We start from the raw sequence: 22,572 nt of genomic DNA on the forward strand, positions 1-22,572 counted from the left end.
TAACGACGTCGCCTTTTCTCTTTTCTATTTTTTTTTTCTTATTAATTTATAAGAAATCGAGAATCCTCGTGTCTGGAGGTAAAATAATTATTTTATATAAATTATATAAATTTAAGAAACCCTTACCTCAATAATCTTAGTCAGCTAGCTCGGATGTCCTAAAATCCTGTTAAAAATGTGTAGTGACACAAGGCCATTACGTAATGTCGTCATTATATTAAATTAAATAGAAAAATAAAATAAAATAAAATAAAATAAAAAACCTTCTCCGCAAGCCTTTTTTTTTTATATTTTAAATAAATAAACTCAATTGAGTGGTCCTTTTGTTTGCCATATAAAAAGCATCAAAGATTTCCAGTTTTTTTTTTTTTTTTTTTTTTTTTTTTTTTTTTTTTTTTTCTATTTTCTATTTTCTACTTTTTTTTTTTCTTCTTCTTCTTCTTCTTCTTCTTTTTATTTATATAAATATATCAATAAAGTCTCAATTGTTTTCAATTAATTACTTACCAAACTTCATATACCTTTATTGAAAATCATTTTACCCCATCGGACATCTCCATACTAAACTTTACCCACTACTATCACTACCTCCACCACCACTATCACTACTACTCAATTTAACAATGGCTCTTTCTGTTGGCGATCAATTCCCCTCCGGTGTCAAGTTCACCTACATTCCATACAGCCCTGATCTTGAGGGTGTCACTGGTATGTCCTATTCTTACCATCTTTCTATCTTTTAATTTTTTCTTTTTTTATCTTTTCTAACTCGCTTTAGCTTGTGGTATCCCCATTGCTTACGATACTGAGAAAGAGTTCCCCTCAAAGAAGGTTGTTATTGTCTCAGTCCCAGGTGCTTTTACTCCCACATGCACTGCCAATCACATTCCTCCATTTGTTGAGAAGATTAAGGACCTTAAGTCCAAGGGCGCTGATGAAATCATTGTTCTTTCCGCAAATGACCCCTTTGTCCAGGCTGCCTGGGGTAAGGCTCTCGGTGGCTACAAGCAGCTGATTTTCGCTTCTGATGGCAATGCTGCCTTCTCAAAGGCCATTGGCAAATCGGTTGACCTCTCTTCCAAGGGTTTCGGAATCCGAACTGCTCGTTACGCTATCATTGTTGACCACGGCAAGGTCACCTACATTGAACAGGAACCCGGCCCAGGTGTCAGTGTTTCTGGCGTCGATGCCATTCTTGCCCACCTTTAAGAAGGACAACTTTTTATGAATATTAATGTATTTTTTGTATAATAAATTGAATTAAATGGAATTTCTTATGGGGTTTTACAAAATTAAAACTAAAACTAAAAGTACAAGCAAAAAGCAATGGCCAGGCCTTTTTTTTATTTTTTTTTTTATTTTTTTATTTTTTTTTATTGAATTAATAAATAAAGCAACCAAAAACCTTTTTTTTTTTTTTTTTTTCCAATTCTTCAATGTGGCAGAAATTCATTTCAAGTAGACTCAGTTGTCTTCCTCAGCTTCTCTCTTAATTTCCTTAATGACATACTTGATGGCGTTGGAAAGCACATTGGTTGTAAGATCCGTGGAGGTACTCTTTTCGTAACTAAAAAGAAAAGAAAAAAAAATAAGTTAGCAACACAAAAAACAACATCATCATCATCATCATCACTTTAACAAACTTACTAAACAATGCTTTGGCGAACAGACAAAGGAGGAAGACCCTCCAGACTGCATTGGTAACCAGCAATTACAACAGCCTGGAAAGGAGTAATGTGGAACTGGTTCAAATACAACACCATAGCGTGCTCCACATTGATAGGCAAAAGCTTCTTCTCCTGCACCAACTTGCACGTGTAACGGAGAGCCTTCATGGTCAGACTTTTGCCATTTTTGCGATCCAAAACAACAACCTTGAGCTTGACATTGTGTGGACCACCAAGATCTTCATCCTCGCTACTATTGGTAGGAGTATGAGGGAACCGCTGCTGCGCATCGCGTGCAATCTCTTCGGAGGAAAGCATTTCCATGGAGCGAAGAGAAACGCGAGTGCCACCGATAACGTCATACAAGGTTTTTTGAGAAGGAACGGCAAAAATCATATTGGGCATTTTTTCATTAGTGCTTTGAAACTTGCGCTTAACTGCATCAATCAACTTGGTACTATTACCAGAAAGATAGGCATTATTTTCAAAAAGAGTAATATGTTGCAAGTTCAAGACAAAAGACCAGTAAATCATCAAAGCAGCTTCTTCAACAAGACGGTTTGTTTCAGCTTCTAAAAATTCGCTTTCTTTCCGTTCATACTCTTTTATTTCAGCAGTAATTGCGGAAATTTGCTCGGCAGAAAACTTACCACGCTCTTTTTCATTAGGCATCAAAGGAGGAGGAGGTGTAATGTATTCCTTAGGTTGAATTACCAGAGCAATGCTTTTTTTGGAGGCCAAGAAAGCATCAGTTGGGTTAATTGGAGATGGAACACGTTTCTTTTGAGGGATGATAGATATGGAAGGCGAGGAAAAGCTTTTGATCAAAGAGGCAAACGACTTGGAGCCGGAATACCTTGAGCGAAAGAGATACTTATTAATACTAGAGCCAAAGGGAAGAAGATCAATTAACCATTGAACAAGGTCCTGGATCCAAGTGGTGACATTGTTGACCCAATCCATAATATCATTAAAAACTGCAGTGACAGAATCAAGCCAAGCAACAACATTGGTGAGCAGATTAAGGAGGATGATTGCCAAGTCTAGAATAGTACCATCTGCTTTTTTGACAGGATCGTCATCAGTGGTGGAAACAATATTTAGCATACCAAGAAGTATGGATCGCTTCATGTGATACTTGAAGATCCCCCAGGTAGATTTGGGGACATCTTCTGCTTTCTGTAAGTTTGCACCTGCTGAAAGAAGGTTATCCAGCTCAAAACCTTTAAAGCGGAGACCCTCAATTCCATAGGTTTTAGGGGTGTAGTAAAACTCGGGTATGAAAGCTTCCATTGTTGAAGAATAAAATCTTTGATGGAAAAGAGATGAATGAATGCAAAAAAAAATAATATTAATGAAAAAAAAAAATAGAAAAAGACCAAGATTTCAAGGTCTTTTTATAGTTTTTTTTTATCTTTCTCTCTGTTTGTTGGCATTCTCATGATCTTGTCAAAAATCTCATTCTCGTTAAATTTCAAATCAATCTGTCCAGGGTGTGTTGTCAGAGCGTTGACACGAGCAATGCCTAAGATAAGACCTGGATATACGCTTTTTGTTCATACAGCGTAAATTGTAGTCTTTTTAGGAATGTGATCTACCAGTAATCTATATAAAGCAGTAGCAACAGCTTATCAGTATGAAAAATTGAAAATTGAAAATTGAAAATTGAAAATTTGCAAGTAGTTTTAAATTTAAATTTAAATTAATTTAATTTAATTTAATTAATAAATAAAAAAATAAAAATAATTATAACCTCTTCTAATCAAAGAGTTTCATAAACGCCACCAAAAAAACGGCGTTGTTTTTATCCATGGGAAGAAGTTTATCCTTTAAGAAGTTCGGCCAGCTAAAAGTTTTAAAGAAATTCTTGTCTCGGCTTCATTTTTTTTTTTTTTGCTTCAAAGATCTCCATTTCTCGGCCCCACCAAATCTCTTTTCTGGATGAAAATTTCTCCATTTTAAATAATCCTTTTTGTAAGCCCGAAACTACCGATATAGTGGGGTTAATAAATAAATAAAAAAAACATGAAATTACGTAATTGGAAGATGTCCTTTTGTTCCTATTAAACAATCAGCCCTAAAACAAATCTTATTCGCATAAAAATACCTATCCAGACGATTATTAATACAATCGACTCGCTTTTATCATTTATAATTATAAATAACTACAAGATTCTTCATACATTTCTCTCTTTTTTTCTTCTTTTATTCTTTCTTCCCTTTTTTTTTTTATTAATCTACACTCAATAACCATTCTTTTCTCTCTTAAATCACTTAAACCACCTTCTCATCTATCCTAAATCATGTCTGCAGATCTAGATACTAATCTCTTTCGCCCACTGAAAGTTGGTCGCATAGAAATCAAACAGCGAATCGCCATGGGCCCCCTGACCCGTGTCCGTTGCAACAACAAGGGTGCAGTCCCCAATGATCTGATGGTCGAATACTACGAGCAACGGGCCTCGAGCCCTGGCACGCTTATTATCAGCGAAGCCACTTTCATTACCCCACGAGCCGGTGGGTTCAGAAACGTTCCTGGGATTTGGTCCAAGGAACAAATCGAAGGCTGGAAAAAGGTAACATCTGCAGTCCACGCTAAAGGATCTTTTATCTACATGCAGTTGTGGGCTCTTGGAAGAGCTGCAGGTTATGATTACCTCACAAAGGAACTTGGTTACGATTATGTGTCATCATCCAATGTCCCTGATCTTACCAATAGCGCTGGACCATTGACAAAAGAAAAGGGGAAGCATATTCCTCGCCCTTTGACCATTGCTGAAATTAAGCAGTATGTTAAGGATTATGCCCAGGCCGCTAAGAATGCAATTGAAGCCGGCTTTGATGGCATTGAAATCCACAGTGCCAACGGGTACATCTTGGATCAGTTTATCAGACACACAGCTAACAAGCGAACCGACGAGTATGGAGGTTCTGTGGAGAACCGGGCCCGGTTCACTTTGGAGGTTGTTGACGCCATTGTTGCAGCAATTGGAGCAGACCGCACAGCCATTCGACTGAGTCCATTTGAAAAGTTTGGCGGTATGTCCATTACCCATAACTCGATTCCGCAGTTTTCGTATTTGATTGAGCAGCTTGAACTTCGCGGGCTTGCAGACGGTGGCAAAAATAGACTGGCGTATATCCATATTGTGGAGAACATTGTGCGTGGAAAGGATTCCAAGGGCAACGGCACTATTCTTCATCCTATTGAGTTTGTACGATACATTTGGACCGGTGTATGGATCCGCACACAAGGGTACAAGCGTCAGACCGCTATTGATGCGGCCGATAAAGATGATAAGGTGATTATTGGGTTTGGAAAGGGCTTTATTGCTAATCCTGATTTGGTTCGAAGGCTCCGAGAAAACCTTCCTTGGAACCAGTGGGACATTGATACTTTTTATACCCTGGGACCCAAGGGGTATGTTGACTATCCATTTTACAGTGATAGTTCCAAGGCCAAACTTTAGAATAAGAGAAATACAAAGGACTTTAAAATAAGGTTATATAGAAATAAAGAATAAATGCAAATTTTGAAAGGGTATATTGCTTTTTTTTTTGTATACTATGAAGTTTATTGGCAAAACAAATCTACTTTTTTGAGAGAAACATCACTGAATTTAGTTAATTTATTAGACAATTAAATAAGACATAACTATTTAGATATTTTAGAGGCATGTGCAAATCTGTTTCTAAAAAAAAAAAAATAATAACACAACGTTTTAAATTAAGGAAATTTAGTATATTTTCTAGGGTCCAAATTTTATTGTTGATGCTTATGCGATGATGTCATAATAAAGGGACGAATCCCTAATTAAGAATAGGGTTAACCCTAAACGTTTTGATAACTGAAATTCAATAATCCTCTTGGAGATTCAAAAATAGAAAACAGTTTTTCTCTCAAAAAAAAAAATTTATAATATTTTTTTTACTTAAATTACAAAAAAATAAAAAAGTGTCATAAATGATTCTATACGATTCATTCATCAAATCCATCCGTCAAACTCAGGTCCACTTTTCTCTTTAAATTCCATAATCCAATTATCCATCCAGTCATTAGCCAACTGCTTTGTCTCTGGAGCAAAGAACCGCATTTTTTCCAAATCAAAAACACATTCTAGGTTCGTTTTATCATTCTGAAACTGTTTATTAAGTCCGATGCAGTATGCAAATGGTAGCTCAAGCAGTTCACGGTAGACATTGCAAAAAGTGCTTGGATAAACATTGTTTTTTTTCAAATCATAATACACGTTTATGCCCGAATATGAAGAACGATTATCATTCCCATTCCCATTTCCATTCCCATCTTCAAGGCCAAAATTAACAAAAACCTGCTTGATATTTTCATTTTCGTTAATAATTTCTAAAAAGTGCGGAGAAAATGGCATTAAATTATTGTTTTTAGAATTCAAGCGGAAATATTCCAGTTGCTTTAATGATTGAATTGTCTTAAAAATGTTTTCATTCACCCAAACCCATTGAAATAGTTTATGAAATTTGCTACCAGAATTAGGGAAAGCCAGGTCTTCGGATGGATTAAAAGCAATTTGTAAAATTGTTTCTGCTAGTTCATAGCGAGCGTTGAAAATACTTTCAGTGTTATAAATCCTTAAGTGGCCAGAAGAAAGCATTCTCTCAATCGCTTTAACTCCCTTCTTTAACATTTTTTTCATATTCTCTCCATTATAATTTATAAAGATATTGAGAACCGAGTGTACAACTGCAGATCCACAAATTTGATCTACAGAACATGCCCAGTAATCCAAGTCTATGCGCCGCAAGTGCTTAAGCTTTCCAAGAGTATCAGATAATAATTTCATAAGTCTCACGCTGTGGAAAGGCTCGTAAGAAGATAGTTCCAGGGTAGTTATATCAATAGAAATGGTAGGTTCAATTTTCATAAAGTGGTAAAACTTTGCTTGAAGATTAAAGTATGAAACCTTGGGGAAAGAAAAATAATCAAACACAAAAGGTGGATTAAATTGGACCAGTTGATATTCAATGCCAGTCACATCCGGAATTACTAACCTGGTGGATGTAGAACCAAAATGTTTTAGGTTTTGGCAGCCATAAGAATTAACTTCCGAAATGGGAAGAAATCGAAGTATAAAAATCTTGATTGTATCTGGAAACTTTTGGGTTAATACTGTAAAGTATCTTCCCATAGTATTGTTTGTGTGTTGAAACGGAACATCGATTTTAAGGTATTCTAAATTAGGTAATTGCTCTAATTTATTTAGCAAATCATTAGATGAAATCAGTTCAAGGTGAAGCCGACTAATGTATTTTAAATTCAAAAACACCTTAGCACTGTCGTATTTTGTCTTTGAAGGATGAACAAAGACCATATTTCTCCAAAAAAAGAAATACGGGGAAAACCGCATTTTCCCATCACGTAGTGAACTTTCCAAAAAATGAGCAAATATGTGGCTTCGAAACTCAATTACTTGTAGTCTTGGGTAATATTTTAAGAAAAACTCGTCAGTGAGAAAGCATGGTGTCAGCTGGTCAACAAAATCAAACCAAATTTCACCAATGAACCGGATTTTAAATATATATTTAGTTTCAAACCAACTATACTTTCCAGGGTTCAGAAACACTTTTAGGGGGACATCGAAATGGGTCAAAACTTTGAGGTCACTCTTTGTTTCGAAAACTACTGTTTTGGACCATTTACGTACAGAGTAGAACATGCGGAGGCTTTGAGATGTATTGCTGAGATTATGGAGGTCATCTTGTTTTAAAAAATCTAAAAGGGAGGTATGTATATCTAATGGGAGGTTATTCAAAGATGTCGTCATGATGGTGAGAAAGTAATAATTAGGGTAGAAAAAAAGCAAAAAAAAAAAAAAAAAAAAAGGAAAGTTAAGTTAAGTTAAGTTAAGTAAAGTGAAGAATAGAAAAGGAAAATAAAGTAAAGTAAAATAAAATAATATCTATACCGATTAGTAATATCGTTTTTTCTATTCCAAAATTATCACAAACCTTTAATGATAATTAGTTAAACTACAGACGTTAGAGGTTTTTTTATCAAGAACCATGATGATGAGATTTGGCTGCTCTTTGGAGGCAAATTTATGTTCTTAAATTTATAGACACTAAAATTAAGCAAGCCTTGTTACATGGTGGTTATATGGGGTAAGGGTTCAAAGATAAGCTTAGCCCATATAATGTTTGTTTGTTTGTTTTTATTCAAGGGTTATAGAACTATATAACATCAGCATCTGCGCTATCCTTTTATTGTCTGACTATGTGACTTGCCGGTTTTCATTTGTACCTTTTTAGTACTGGTGGTTTCTGTTCTGTGCGTCTCCGGTAGCCCGGAAGATGGGCCCTGATGCCAGCTTACGAGGAACAGGGAGAACCAGTCTGTCGGTTCCAAAACCTTCCCAACCCATTTCCACTTATCTTCACGGACGCCCATGTATTTCTTAATCTCTTCCGCCAGAGATACGGCCCGCAATCACCTGCAGGCTAGCCCATATAAAAAATTGTCGTGTTACGTAAGCAACTTGTTATTGTTCTATATATAGCTCTGGTGGCTCAATTTTTTAAGAAACATTATTAAAAACGACTCTCGATAGCTCAGTTGGTAGAGCGCGGGACTGTAATAGTACATTGTAATCCTGAGGCCGCGTGTTCGACTCACGCTCGGGAGAGTTGACTAATTCTTTTTTTTAGATTAACTTTTTTTTAATAAAATTTTTTTTCCTTTATTGAAGAAAGAGTTGAATACTTAGACAGAAGAAATGAATTAAAAGATTATATATTATTTTAAAGAAAAATTAGAAAAAATATGATTTTTTTTTAAAAAAAACTGTAAGTTAAGGGGGGGAATCAAAGAGGTTTCTTTACACACACACACAGCCATTTTAAGAGGAGGAAGAAATTTTTTTTTTTTTTTAAAAATTTTTTTTTAAAATTTTTGTGTAATAAAAAATTGGTCTCCACCGACCCAAATTTGGTTGCACTTTTACAACAGAAGTAAAACAAAAGTATTTTGTATCGTGGTAAATTTTACTTTGGCCAAACAACAACGAACAAAAAAAAAAAAAAAAAAAAAAAACAGAGAAAGAATTGTTGATTTTATGGACATTGATGTTAAGGTAAGTTAAGATGCTTTTTTTTTTTAATTTAAAAATAAATTTAAATTTCCTTTTTTTTTAAAAATAAAAACAATAAAATAAAAAGAAATAGCTGGATTTAGAAAAAAAAAAAAATTATAAAAGAATCAGATTGAAATTTTCATGTTTTTTCTCCCTAAAAAACAATGGTTATTTTTTCAAAACTTTTAACAATAAGGAGAGAGAGAGACTTGTTTGCACCAAAAAAAAAATTCAAATGCCAGTTTTTTGTTTCTTCTTTTTATTTTTATTTTGAAAAACTCTTGAACTTTTAAATCTCCTTGTTTTTTAACGTTAATTTATTTAGATATAAAAAACATTTCCCTTCATTGAATTTTTTTTTTTATTCCATCCAACACTAAATAGTTTTAAAATAATTTTTTCAAATTTTTTTTTAATATTTTTAATGTTTTAAAATAAAAATAAAAATAAAATCTAATCACCAACAATGGCCAACAATCTAAGACGGGCCACAAACACCACTACCACTACCAACAAACAAAACGGTGGAGCTTCAACAACAAATTTTGGTATGGATGGGCTCGCTGTATCTTATGAAATCTACAGGCATTCCAAAAAAACATCGGGCAGCCACCCCCTCAAAAAAGTGAGTCGGCTTTCTCGCTCAGCAGTACCAGAAACAACCCCACGCCAGGCCAAACAGAAAATTCCTCCACCAGCACCGGTACAATCACCCTACCACAAACTTGTGATGCTGACTACTGCAATCACAAAAGCAGTCGGCCAAACTCTAGGTGAACCCAATAATAAGAACCCCCAGAGTGCGTACCGACAGTTAATTATGCAACAGCAGAACCATGTGGAGCCGCTGGCACATACACTGCACGAGTTTGTGGATACGTTACAAGTGGGGCTTTCTCGGGAACTGTTGTGTACGACCCAAGTTCAAGACAAAGCAGTAGAGGGAGGGTCTGTTAAGGGATCAAGTAATAAGACGACACTGAAAAAGAGTTCCAAGTCGAAAAAGAGCATGACCATGTCCAAATCGCAGACCAGCAGTAAAAAAAGGGGAGCTCTTGAGGAAGAATCTAGCAAGAAATTATCTGCAACACCCAAGGCACAAGAAAAAAGTAATAAACGGCCCAATCTTGGGGGGGATAGTAGTGCGGCCGTTAATCAATCCAAACTGTCGCTTAAACAAAAGCGACTTTCCATGGAAGGTAAGTCGTCCAAAAAGGCCAAACGGGTGGCAGAAGCGGCAACAGATGAAAATACAGAACCCAAGAGTTTATCATCTGACAAGAGTCGGCCAAAGTCTAAAAAGACACCGTCCAAGACGAGTTTGCATGTAGAAAAGGCGTCAAGCAAGTCGACCGATACAATAATTATAGATTAAATAGAGTAAAGAAAAAAAAAAAAAAAAGCATTTTTCTGATTAAACCAAAGATTCTTCAAATTCTTAATAAATCTTTTTTTTAAAATTGAAAAAATGTATCAAAAGCTCAGATACCAAATCGCAGAGTTGAGGAAAATAATTCTGGCTTCGGTATGAGGTAAGCGTTTGACATTTAATCTTGTCTTTTTTTCCCCTTCATATGTCCATCTGTAACACGAAGCAACAAAGTGAATAAAAGACTTGTTTTATAAGCTATGATTAAAGAAAAAAAAGAAGAAAAAAAAAAGAAGAAGAAGAAAAAGATCAGGGAAAAGTCCAAATTTATACTTTTTTTTTTTTCAAAATTGTTTCTTACCAAAAAAAAAAATTAAATAAAAAATTCGGTCCCGGTGTGACCAACTATACGCACATTATAAGTAAACCTCAGTATATCCAATTGCTCAAAAAAAAAAATCTATTTAAAAAGCACCCTGTTGCTCAGGAACCAAAGTAATCAGTTTCCCCGTTGTAAGCCCCGATCGGAGGTTCTCAATCACCAGGTTTTCCATATCAAATCGGCTCTCATAAGAGTGTGTGCCCATATGTGGGAGCAACAATGTTCTAGGGTTGTTGAGTAGCCCTGGGTTAATCACAGGTTCGTGTTCAAATACGTCGAGCCCCACAGCACCAATTTTCCCTGACTCGAGGCCGTCAACCAAATCCTGCTCATTGATGACGGGTCCGCGAGCTGTGTTCACAATCACAACGCCGTCCTTCATTTTGGAAATGGTTTCCTTGTTAATGAGATGTTTTGTTTCCTTGTTAAGAGGGACGTTGATGGAAATAACATCTGCCTCAGCCAACAACTCGTCAATGGTGGGCTTGTACTCGCTATCTTTTTCGAGATCCGCAGGCAATCTGCGGCGGTTGTAGTAAATAATCTTGTCAAACCCGAGTGGCACGGCACGGTCGCGTACAGCTTGGCCAATGCCACCCATGCCGAGAATACCGAGCACTTTGCCCTGAGGGTCATGGCCAAGCTCGACTGAGGATAACCATTTGTTTTGGCGCAGTTGGTACTGGCCGTACGAAAAGTTACGGAGGGCTCCAATGACCAAGAAGATATTTGTGTCTGCAGTTCCAGGGACGACTGCGTTAGGGGTGTTTGAGATTTGGATACCTTGGGCGGAGAGTGCGTGGACATCAATTTGGTCATAGCCGGCTCCAAAGTGACCGACAAACTTAAGGGACTTGGGGAAATGTCGTACAAGATCTTCGTCAAAGCGGCCAGTGATTCCAACCGAGAAAAGTGTGCGATAGATGGCAGTAACGTCGGAGTATTTTGTAGAGAGATCGTGGATGAATTCTTCACGGTTCTTGGACTCGGCAGTCACGAGCTCGGCAATATCACTGAGACCCTGCCATTCCTTTTGAGCATGGATTATTTCACCGAGAAGAAGGATTTTGGGTTTAGGAGATGTAGAGGTTGACATGGTGCGGATGGTATTTGGGGCTATTGAAAGTCTAGAGGATGAAGAGAGAGCGGGGAGGGGTGGAGATGTTAGATTGAAAAGGAGTGATTTTATGGGATTGTTAAGATAGATAGATACCTATAGATACTAGGAGAAAAGAGAGAAGAAAATCGGATAAATGATCTCATCAATTGGTACTGTTATCAGAAATAAAAGATAATTGAAAATAGGGAAAGTCTGCTGGTCTTTATAGTTTTTTTTTTTTTTTTTTTTTTTTTTTGGTTTTAGTAAGTATGGTGGGAAGGATTTTGTAAAATGGCATACGCGTGGGGGGATATTTGGGTGTCTTTAAGACAATTAATAATTATTAATTGCACACAAGTTGCACACACAAATTTTAAATTACATCACCAAAAACTAATGTATATTATTATATATATTATATATTATATACTATCAAGATATCAGTATTATATTTAATACTTCTAAAAGCCGCGGCTAACTAAGGAATTTCAATTAAAACTTTATCCTTCTCTTTTCCCTCAATAATTAAAAAAAAAGCCTTTTTTATCTAAAAATCTTTTCATTTTTTCATTTTTTTTTTTTTTTCAAAAAAATGCCGTCGACTCGTCTGCAACAAGAGTCACCGACTGAGCCTTATCACCCGAAGGACACTCGGATGTGCAATACAGCACGGTCCTCCCCCTCCCGTCCGGGCACGCAATAACGGATTGTCCGTTTGGAATAATTTCGCCATTTTTGATTTCCCAGTGAGGTGTTGTTGTTGACCCCCCACTTATTTTGTTCTCTCCATTGCCCACATTGTTAATATTAATCACCTGCAGTTTCCCATCCCTATCAATAATCACACTCCCTAAAGTCCCAGACCCCCCAGACCCCCCAGATCCTGTATTCCCGTATAAAACACCATCCACAACCGTGCCCTTAAACGGTGTAGACCCTGAAACTAACCCCCCAGTGCTAGGTGAAAGATATCCTCCAGGAATAACATATATATTAATTTGGTTGTTGGAACTGCTGTTGCTTGTGTTGTTGTTTGTGTTTTGATTATTCGATGACCCGGCACTGCCTCCAGCTCCGCCTGCACCACCAGATCCACCGGACCCTCCAGATCCACCATTACCGCCATTACCACCGTTTCCACCAGGTGCTTCTGAAGCTGGGAGATAGACTGTTATTGTTCTAGTAGGCTGAGACGTAGTTATTGTAGGAGGGATAAAGGTGGAGGTAGACGAAGAGGTGGATTCAGTAGAAGGTTTTGTGGTAGATACAAGAGTAGTAGAAGATTTAGTTTCAATCAGGACTTCTGTAGCCGTTGCAATTTCGACAACTTCAGTTGCAATCTCGACTTCAGTTTCTACAATAGTTTGGATAGCAGTTACTATTTGTGTTTGTAGGTCTGTTGCTAAGTCAGTTTGGACGACAGTTACGACATCAGTTTGAAGGACAGTTTGGAGGACAGTTTGAGTGTAGATATTATTGGTAGTGACTACAACTGTATCTTTGGAAGCGGGTGTTTTAGAGGGACAGTTCCCAAGAAGAAGACAGTCTTTGATGCCAATAAAATACTTTTTCTTATTAGAAAGAGATTTGAGGAGAGGGTTTGGAAGGGGGGAAGCTAGAGTCGAAGCAGTCAAGAGAGAGAACGAGATTGTAGAGAATTTCATGGTAGAAATAACAAAAGAAGAAGAGTAAGTTTGATGAGGGAAAAAAAATAACAATTCAAAAAAAAAAAAAAAAAAAAAAAGAGATTTTGAATACATTTTTATATATTTTATAGAATTATTTATAAATGAGAATGATAGGATAAAAAATGAATGTTCTTTTTTATTTTTTTTTATTTTTTTTTTTCAAAGAGATTTTGGTTTTTGAATTGGAAACATGATGAGGTTAGTTTGTAAATAAGAAACATGAATAGGACAAAGAAACGGATACAAATTATTAAAAGACAGTTTCTAAACTGAACAATGGATATAAGATGATTTAAAAAAAGTAAAAAAAAAAAAAAAATGTTTCTTTCTTTTTTCAAGTCTCCGGGTAGTATTGTCATGTTTTTTTTTTGATTCAACTTGACCAAAACAAGTTTTTTTATTTAAAAAAAAAAAAAAAGTTTAGATTAGATTATGTGAAAGAGATTTGGGTATAAGAACGGCCGTTTGATTTTTTTTTTTTTTGTTTGATCATTTGTTTAGAGATAGATTAGCCGATATTTTTTTTTTCAACGGTCGCAAACAATGATTATCTGTTTTTTGTTTATTAATTTGTTTTTTTTTTTCTCTTTCTCTCTCTATTTGAATCATTTCCAGTGTTTTAAACAAACGTTTGAAGATAGTCAGCTAGCTAGTCAGCCGTGGATTCTAGAATGGTAAAATAACGGTGTTTATCACGTGATATGTGACATAAAACAAAAAAAAAGTACATTTATTGGTTCAAATGGGGACTTCTTTCAACAATGTCTTTTTTTTTTTTTTTTTTTTTCTTCTTCTAAATTTTCCAGTTTTTATTTTATTTTTTTTTTTATGTTTCTTCTTATTTATCTCATGATTTTGGATTTCCTATTGTTGATGTAGCTGTTATTGTTGGTTGTTGTACCTTTTTAACAAACTCTTTTTTTAGAACCCGTAGGCTGTGTTGTAATTGGTGATGTAACAACAACAAAGTGGCTTAAAAATAAAAATAAAAAATAAAAAAATTTGGTTTCATACAAAAGTTGTTGTTTGATGGTGGTGGTGGTGATGATAAAAACTTTGAAATTTTTCAATTTAAATAAATAAATAAAAAAAGGGCATTTTGAAATTTAATCTTCAAATTATAAACTAATAAATAAATAAAATCTTTTTTTTTTTTTTTTTTTGAAAATATCATTTCAAATCTTTCAATTGATTTAAAACTTTGAAAAAAAAAAAAGTCGCTATATGTTTCGGTTGCTTTTATTTTTATTTTTATTTTTTTTTTTTTTTCCCTTCCCACACAAAAAAATAAAATAAAAAAAAGCTGTCCTTTTCAGCTGCATTGGAAACTTCCTATGCCACTCCCCTCAGCAAAGCCTCCTTTCTAACATCACCACCACCACCACCACCACCACCACCACCACAACATTCATCTTTTTTTTTTTTAACTGAGTTATATCCATATATATATATATATATATATATATTGCCATATACCCTCAGCAATTCCAATTTATAACAACCACCTAGTCGTGTCTGTTTTCCTTTTTTAAAACTTTAATCAAATCCCCTTTATAGAAATTCCTATTTATTTATTTATTTTTTAACTCTCTTTTATTTCTCTTAAAAAAAAAAAAAAAAAAATGAAATTCCAAACTCCATTTGATAACCCATATTCCCAAATCGATCCAAATTCGCAAAACCAAATGGCCCACGAATATGAAATGGACCCTTATGGCGGGTATGCTGGTACAACCGCAGCTTCTGCAGCAGCTGCAGCTTCTACAGGAGGCCCAGGCATAACTACTGGTAACCGGAACTCTACAGTGCCACGACCAGACGACATGGTGGCCTACTTTGAGGAAATTGAAGATTTGAAAAAAACAATTGCAGAATATGATAGCAACGTGGATCGGATTGAGTCGTTACATCAACGATCATTAGTGGAAGTAAATGATGAACAACTGCAGATTCTTAACTCTCAAATTCGGGCATTAGTGGATGAAACTTCAGCTCTGGCAAAGGAACTACGTGGACGTATACAACAGCTATTGAATGAGTCACAGTATGATAACACCAAACGTGTTCAGGCAGACAATATCAAGACTCAGTTCCAATCGTCAGTACGGCGGTATCAAGGTGTAGAATCTGCATTCCGCAACCGGTACCGAGAACAAGCTGAACGCCAATACCGGACGATAAAGCCTGAGGCACCTGAAGAAGAAGTTCGTGCAGTTGTTACACAAGCTCTGGAAGATCCATCAGGACAAGGAGGCCAGATATTTTCACAAGCACTGCTAAATAGCAATAGACGTGGAGAAGCGCAAGCGGCGCTTGGCGAGGTACGTGCGCGGCATGAGGGTATTTTACAAATTGCAAAGACAATGGAAGAACTTGCTGGATTATTTCAAGACTTGGAGACAATGGTTGCAGAACAGGCAGCAGCAGTGGATCAGGTTGATGTACATGTGGAGCAAGCACAACATGATATTGAGCGAGGGCTTGGAGAGACGAGTGGTGCTGTGGGGTATGCACGCAAGGCTCGTAGAAAGAAGTGGATTTGTTTTGGTATTTGTGTGTTGGTTTGTTTAATTCTGGCCCTTGTATTGGGGCTTGTATTTGGGTTGAAAAATAATTGAGATGATAATTATGATAATTATGATGAGACAATGAGACTATATAAAAGTAAGTGAATCAAGATAATTAAGGGTTAATTTTGGCTTTTTTGGCTTTTTTCAAAAAAAAAAAAAAATATTAATACTGTACTAGTATTAGTCCTTCGGGAGAGGGGGGGAGGTTAATACCAGAACTTGCCTTGAGATTTTCTTTTTTTTTTTTTATTTCTTTTTAAAATGGAATGAAACCTTGGGTTCCATCCAATGTGTTTAAAGTAAAACTTTGTACAATTGTCTTCAAGGTTTATTAATATTGTCTTTGATAAATTACCTTAATTGGAAGATTATATTTTTTTTTTTTCATTATCATTATCATTATTATTTTAAAGTATTACTGCGTATATTCATTCATGTTCCATAAATTATTAAAAAAATTTATATAATAAAAAATAAAAAAAAATTTAAAAATTAAAAAATTAAAAAATTAAAAAATTAAAAAAAAAATAAAAATAAAAATAAAAATTATTAAAATTATTAAAATTATTAAAAAAAAAAAAAATAATAATAATCATTTTCTACTATTACTTCCCTCCACATTCTTACCAGAGTCCTTCTTTATCTTGTGGAACTGCAACATATGCCTATTTAAACTGGCCTTATCCGTATGCAACCGAGTATTGCAAGGCTTAACTCCAGGATGAAGTTCCTTATTATTTGGGGTCCAGTAAGGACATGTAATGACAGGTTGGCCATGCTTACGAATATAATGCTTCTGGGATTCCAATTTACGTGTAAATCCAATTCTGCTCCAAATACAGCTTGGTTCCTCACACTTGAAACGACGCTTGACACGCTCGACACCATGTTGTTCTTCAAGCTCCTTTACATGGGCTGCAAACTTCTCGAGTTCTGCGTGTAGGAAAGTAGCATCACAGTGGTTGCACTTATACTTACGCTTACTCCAGTTTTTAACAGGCTTACCATTGTAGTCCAATCGTTTTGGTGGGCCTGGGGAAGATCTCTTAACAGAAACAGCAGCAGGTGGAGGAAGAGATTTTTGAGTAATAGAAGAAGATGGTGGAGGTGCAAGTGATGTTGATTGAGTGAGAGGAGGAGCAGGAGGAGGAGGAGCCACAGAAGAAGATGCTTCAACCAAAGAGTATTGACAAGGCATGACTTGGGTCACAACAGGATCTGCGGTTGAAGCAGTAGCAGCAACAGTGGGAGCGTAAAGAGGCACTCCGACGGGGATGTCCAAGGCAGAAACATCTTGAGTATAAGCCAGTGTTGTGACTGGTGTTTGATAGATGGCATATGGAGGTTGTTGTTGTTGTTGTTGTTGTTGTTGTTGTTGTTGCTGCAGAAGTTGTTGTTGTTGAAGTTGTTGCTGTTGTTGAAGTTGTTGCTGCTGTTGCTGCTGTTGTTGTTGTTGTTGCTGCTGCTGCTGCTGCAACAAGTCTGGGTGTAAGTTTTGCAATTGTGGAAAGGACAATTGTTGGGATATATAATCAAAAGCCAGAGGGTTTGAATTAAAGTGTAATGGAATAGAAATGGTGTTGCTTTGGTTTTCAAAAGCTTCTACACCAGAGTCTGTTCCAACCATGATTGCACCTGCACTAGCAGGAGTGCCTGCTCCAAAGGAAAAAGTATTGTCTTCGACATGTTTAAAAGTAGAGGTTGAGCTTGTGTTTGCATGGAATGCAACTGGATCCAAATTGAGAAGGGTCGAGTAGATATAAGGTCCAGAGGAAGAAAAGGAAGCTGAAGCTGAAGCCGAAGCTGAAGCCGAAGCTGAAACTAAAGCTAAAGCTGAAGCTGAAGAATGTTGAGTTGATGAGTCCATGGGGGATGGAGGTTCAGAAAAGACATAATCATCAGCAGCACTTGAGGGTGATAATTCTGGAGAGCTTGAAGAAGATCCAGAGGAAGTTACAGACGGGAAACCATTTGTAAAAGATTCATTGAAGGAAGTGAACAATGAAGCATCAAATGAGAATGAAGAGGACGATGAATCAACAGCGACACCCAAAGCAGCCATTGATTGGGGGTCATCAGTGGTTTGTTGGGTGGTGGATTCAGAGTAGGAAGATGGGATAGTCTGTTGTGGAGAGAGTGGTGGAGAATTTGGGATGAAAGTTAAGTTATTATTTTGGTGATTATGGTGGTTGTGATTGTGATTGTGTTGATTGTTTTCATTTGTAAAGAAGAGGTCCATTTGGAGGATGTTATTTGAAGAGGAAGAGGAGAGGACATATTGTGGAGATGAAGATGAATGAGAGCAAGAGCAGGTGCAAGTGCAGGCAATGGAAGGTGGTGACAAGGGGATATTTGTTGTTGTTGTTGTTGTTGTTGTTGTTGTTGAGAAAGAAGGTTCTTGTAAAGTAGAAGAAGGAATGGGGGTATTTATATAAGGTGGGTTTGATAGGAGGGAAGTGGTGGTGGAGTGTGTGGGAGGGATTGCTTGGTTTGACAACATAAAAAAAGGATTGAGAGCGCTTTGTGTAGGAAGACTGTGATAAGTCAAGACCTAGATCTCACCGAACGCAAGGGTAGATAAAAAATGGGGATTAAGGTAAAGAAGAGAAAGAAAAGAAAAGAAAAGAAAAAAAAAAAAAAAAATTTTAAAAAAAAATGGAGGGTTTTAAGGGTGTATTTATATTGAATTTTTATTTTTTAATGGACTAATAATTAATTAATTATATATATCGATAAATAAATAATTGATAACCATAAAAATAATATAATAAAAAATATGTCAATATGATGAGATTATTGGCAGGTTTTTTTTTTATATTATTATTATTTATTTATTTATTTATTTATTTATTTATTTATTTATTTATTTATTTAATTCCAAATAGTGCAAAAATAATAATAATAAAAAAATAATAAAAAAAATGTCAGCCCCCCCCCCTCTCTTTTTCACTCTTTTTTAAAAACTTCAGATTGAAGATTTCGAAGAAGTAAGAATTGGCGAGGTTTACTAGTGGTGGTGGTGGTGGTGGTACATGTGGCTTACAATAATTATTTGGTCCAAAAAAGGAGGGGTTGTTAGTTTGTTAATTGTTATTTTGTTAGTTTGTTAGTTTGTTTGAATAGATTTTTGAAAATTCTAATTATCGAAGGGGAAAATTAAAAATTAAAAATTAAAAATTAAAAATAAAAAATAAAAAATAAAAAATAAAAAAATATTTTTAAATAAAATAAATATCATTTATTAAATCATTTTTTTTAAAAAAATATATTTTATATATGGAGGAGGAGACAATTGCCAAGAAAATTAAAAAAAAAAAAAAAAAAAAAAAAAAAACCCACATTTCTTGGCCTGCAGGAAAAAAAAAAAAAAGTAATCCGGGTAACTTTTGTTTGTGTGATAGAAGAAAAAAAAATTTTTTTCTCGCTAAAACGTGTTTAACCAATTGTTTAGTAGGCGTGTTATTTTATTAAATTTAGAATAAATTTAGAATATCTAGTTTTGTTTTTTTTTTTCTTTTTATTTAAAGAAAAAAAGAACAAAAATATTGAAATTATGTGAATTTATAATATAAAAAAAATTTTTTTTGTTAATATTTTTTTATAAATTAAACAAAAAAAAAAAAAAAAAAAGAGATATTCAAGTATATATTAAGAAGAAGAAGAATAAAAAAAAAAAAAAAAACTTTATTTACATAATCTCTCCAGAATTGCTTATCTCATGCATATATATCAGATACTATCAAAATAGTACCGCGCCACCGAGGGCTGTTCAAAAGTCATCCATACATGAATACATGCATGGATAGATGCATTTCGTTTCATTTCATTTCATTTTTTTTTTATTAGTTAATGAAAGTTTTTTGTTAAACACATGACTGAAAATAAATAAATATATATATATATATTTATATATATCTTTTTGATTGTGATAGTAATGATTGATAGTTAAGGTTGTAATAGTAATGGTGGTGGCAATGATGATTCATAAATACTCATTTCAATTATTTAAATATTTAAATATTTATATAAATATATAAATATGGGCTTTAAGTACTATCTAATAATTGTTATATCCAATGGAAAATCATATAAATTTAAAAAAATGGAGGTATACGTAATATCCAGTTGTTGTTGTTGTTGTTGTTAGTTTAAATAAAAAATAAAAAAAATAAAAAAATAAAAAACATCTCGGGGAAAAAATTCCCAATTTAGGAACCAATAGAAACTTTGAATTTTTTTTATTTAAATAAATAAATAAAAAAAAAAAAAAAAAAAAAAAAAGAGGACAAACATTTTAATCTTTAAGGCCTACAAATAATTATTTATTCATTTATATTTATTTAAATATTTGGGTCCTAATAGTCACATTCTTTTAATAATTCCATCTTCAAACAAAAATCAAAAACAACCATAGCAGCTAAACTTAATAAATAAAAATAAAAATAAAAATAAAAATAAAAATAAAAATAAAAATAAAAATAAAAATAAAAATAAAAATAAAAATAAAAATAAAAATAAAAATAAAAATAAAAATAAAAATAAAAATAAAAATAAAAATAAAAATAAAAATAAATTGTTTCGGAAAAACCGCAGTTACTGCTCCTACTGCTCCTACTACTACTACTGCTGCTCCAACTTTTCACAACTTTACTACTACAACTACTATAACTACTACAAATGTACTACTCCTCTTATTCTTATTATTATTCTTCTTCTTCTTCTTCATGGCTTAAAAAACAAAAAATCTATGCCTTTCTTTTGGACTGCAACTCCGCACTGGCGGTTCTATCACGAGCTTTTTTTTTTTTATTTGTATTTATTATTTTATTTTTATTTTCATGTACAAAAAAAAAAAAAAAAAAAAAAAAAAAAAGTCTTGTGATTTTTTTTCTTTTCATTTTCAAAAAAAATTGTTTATTTCTACTTTTATTTCCATTCTTATTTTTAATCTCAACCAACAACAACAAATACAAATTCAAATACAAATACAAAAACAAAAACAAAAACCCTCGCCCAGATAAGTTAAACCAAAAAAAAAAATAAAAACACTAATTGAGTCCTTTTTTTTTTTGGTTTCTCCAGATTTTTTTTTTTTTTACCAGTAAATATATTTCTTCTTTGTTATCAAATTTTAAACAAAATGTCATGATAATATGATCCTACCAGAGTGGATATTTTTTTTTTTTTTGTGTGTGTGTCTTCAATTAAAAAAATCAAATAAAATAAAAAGAGACTTTTTGGACTCTAACATGAAAAATTAAAAATTAAAAATTAAAAATTAAAAAGTCCCATTTAAATCGCTTCTTTACTCTCTTTGTATTGCTACTCGCCAATGTTTTAATCGAGTTTTAAAAAAAAAAAAAAAAAAATCTCCCTTTTTTTTCTTATCCAAGAATCTCGCATTTCCCATAAGGTCCACCCAATAAGACTATAAATATGAAAACATTTATATATATTTATATATATAAAAAAATGGTCTCCCCACCTTCCAAGGCGTGCTTTTAGTTTATAATGTTGGAAGATTTCATAAAATAACAATATATATATACAAAAGTTATTATTAAATAGAATTAAAAAAAAATTCATAATTATAATCCAATTTTTGCTATATGAATAAAGATATTTGAACTTATTAAGAGAATATCAAAATCAAATAAAAAAAATAAAAAAAAAAAGAAGAGAAGCCTATTGATTGATACTTTAAAATTTGTATACATATATATATAACAACACAATCAACACATACAAACCCCTAACCACCTTATACCGAAAAGTTAGGGCTCCGGTACTTTGTGGGGACCTCCAAAACTTTGGAGAGACACGTAGGCAGACCGATGTTCTGAGTCATCCATCATCATCATCATGCAACAAAGTCAATATTTAAAATATTATATAAAAATAAAATAATAATATCAAGTTATTAGCAATGTGAACTACTTATTTCAAGGCGCACTATTACTATTACTATTACTATTACTATTACTATTACTATTACTATTACTACTAAGATTACTACTAATGCTACTACTACTCCACTACTACTCCACTACAAGTCAACTTGCTTTCTTTGTCTCCCCCGGATTATCCCGCACAAGTCTTTATTTTTTTATTTTATTTTATTTCATGGAGAAGTACTAAATTTTTAAGCAATCTAATATGTTAATTAATTAATTAATTGACTTTAAGATATGTATGGTATATGTATAGTATGAATGAAGAAATAAATAAATAAATGAATAAATGAATGAATGAATGATACCTTTATGGTCGTACCTAAATGTTTTCACATCTTAAAGTTGTTGTTCATATTTATCACCATATTTATCACCATATCCATCATAAATACAATAAAATTAAATAAAATAAATAAAAAAGGCTTTGTGACGGAATTTCTTCTTCTTCTATTTCTTCTTTTTCTTCTTTCTTCTAAATGTCTCCCTCCTTCCTAAAAATAGATGTCAACTTTCATCTAAATAGAAAGATCTATATAATAACCACTAAATAAATAAATATATATATAACTGTCCATCTACCTATCTAAACAATTACTTTTGTTGTGTTTATAAAAAAAAATTCCCTAGAAATTGCTTGGCTTGTATTTCTTAGATTAGTAACTAATTTTGATCGAAGTTATTTCTTTTTTTTATATTTTTTTTAAAAAAAGAAGTCAAGTTATATGTTAAGAAGAAGG

At 33.7% G+C, this 22,572-nt stretch overlaps 9 protein-coding genes across 9 annotated transcripts; 4 read left to right on the forward strand and 5 right to left on the reverse strand.

Annotated features, from left to right (window-relative positions):
* Positions 1-623: 623 nt before the first annotated feature.
* On the forward strand, positions 624-1,209 carry SAPINGB_P004556 (uncharacterized protein; the record flags this gene model as incomplete). The annotated part of the gene is made up of 2 exons (XM_031999271.1): positions 624-708; positions 779-1,209. The coding sequence occupies 2 exons, from the start codon at positions 624-626 to the stop codon at positions 1,207-1,209; spliced, it is 516 nt and encodes a 171-aa protein (XP_031855162.1).
* Positions 1,210-1,464: 255 nt separating this feature from the next.
* SAPINGB_P004557 (uncharacterized protein) lies at positions 1,465-2,960 on the reverse strand (the record flags this gene model as incomplete). The annotated part of the gene is made up of 2 exons (XM_031999272.1): positions 1,465-1,567; positions 1,648-2,960. The coding sequence occupies 2 exons, from the start codon at positions 2,958-2,960 to the stop codon at positions 1,465-1,467; spliced, it is 1,416 nt and encodes a 471-aa protein (XP_031855163.1).
* A 1,010-nt stretch (positions 2,961-3,970) lies between these two features.
* Positions 3,971-5,137, forward strand: SAPINGB_P004558 (uncharacterized protein; the record flags this gene model as incomplete). The annotated part of the gene is made up of 1 exon (XM_031999273.1): positions 3,971-5,137. The coding sequence occupies one exon, from the start codon at positions 3,971-3,973 to the stop codon at positions 5,135-5,137; it is 1,167 nt and encodes a 388-aa protein (XP_031855164.1).
* A 516-nt stretch (positions 5,138-5,653) lies between these two features.
* Positions 5,654-7,360, reverse strand: SAPINGB_P004559 (uncharacterized protein; the record flags this gene model as incomplete). Its single annotated transcript, XM_031999274.1, has 1 exon — positions 5,654-7,360. One exon carries the CDS (start codon positions 7,358-7,360, stop codon positions 5,654-5,656), a length of 1,707 nt encoding a protein of 568 aa, XP_031855165.1.
* Positions 7,361-9,239: 1,879 nt separating this feature from the next.
* SAPINGB_P004560 (uncharacterized protein) lies at positions 9,240-10,148 on the forward strand (the record flags this gene model as incomplete). The annotated part of the gene is made up of 1 exon (XM_031999275.1): positions 9,240-10,148. One exon carries the CDS (start codon positions 9,240-9,242, stop codon positions 10,146-10,148), a length of 909 nt encoding a protein of 302 aa, XP_031855166.1.
* A 458-nt stretch (positions 10,149-10,606) lies between these two features.
* Positions 10,607-11,620, reverse strand: SAPINGB_P004561 (uncharacterized protein; the record flags this gene model as incomplete). Its single annotated transcript, XM_031999276.1, has 1 exon — positions 10,607-11,620. One exon carries the CDS (start codon positions 11,618-11,620, stop codon positions 10,607-10,609), a length of 1,014 nt encoding a protein of 337 aa, XP_031855167.1.
* A 587-nt stretch (positions 11,621-12,207) lies between these two features.
* On the reverse strand, positions 12,208-13,287 carry SAPINGB_P004562 (uncharacterized protein; the record flags this gene model as incomplete). Its single annotated transcript, XM_031999277.1, has 1 exon — positions 12,208-13,287. The coding sequence occupies one exon, from the start codon at positions 13,285-13,287 to the stop codon at positions 12,208-12,210; it is 1,080 nt and encodes a 359-aa protein (XP_031855168.1).
* A 1,646-nt stretch (positions 13,288-14,933) lies between these two features.
* On the forward strand, positions 14,934-15,929 carry SAPINGB_P004563 (uncharacterized protein; the record flags this gene model as incomplete). The annotated part of the gene is made up of 1 exon (XM_031999278.1): positions 14,934-15,929. The coding sequence occupies one exon, from the start codon at positions 14,934-14,936 to the stop codon at positions 15,927-15,929; it is 996 nt and encodes a 331-aa protein (XP_031855169.1).
* A 544-nt stretch (positions 15,930-16,473) lies between these two features.
* On the reverse strand, positions 16,474-18,120 carry SAPINGB_P004564 (uncharacterized protein; the record flags this gene model as incomplete). Its single annotated transcript, XM_031999279.1, has 1 exon — positions 16,474-18,120. One exon carries the CDS (start codon positions 18,118-18,120, stop codon positions 16,474-16,476), a length of 1,647 nt encoding a protein of 548 aa, XP_031855170.1.
* Positions 18,121-22,572: the final 4,452 nt, after the last annotated feature.

This window comes from Magnusiomyces paraingens, assembly GCF_902498895.1.
Source record: "Magnusiomyces paraingens strain CBS 517.90 genome assembly, contig: contig3, whole genome shotgun sequence".
Taxonomy (NCBI): domain Eukaryota; kingdom Fungi; phylum Ascomycota; class Dipodascomycetes; order Dipodascales; family Dipodascaceae; genus Magnusiomyces; species Magnusiomyces paraingens.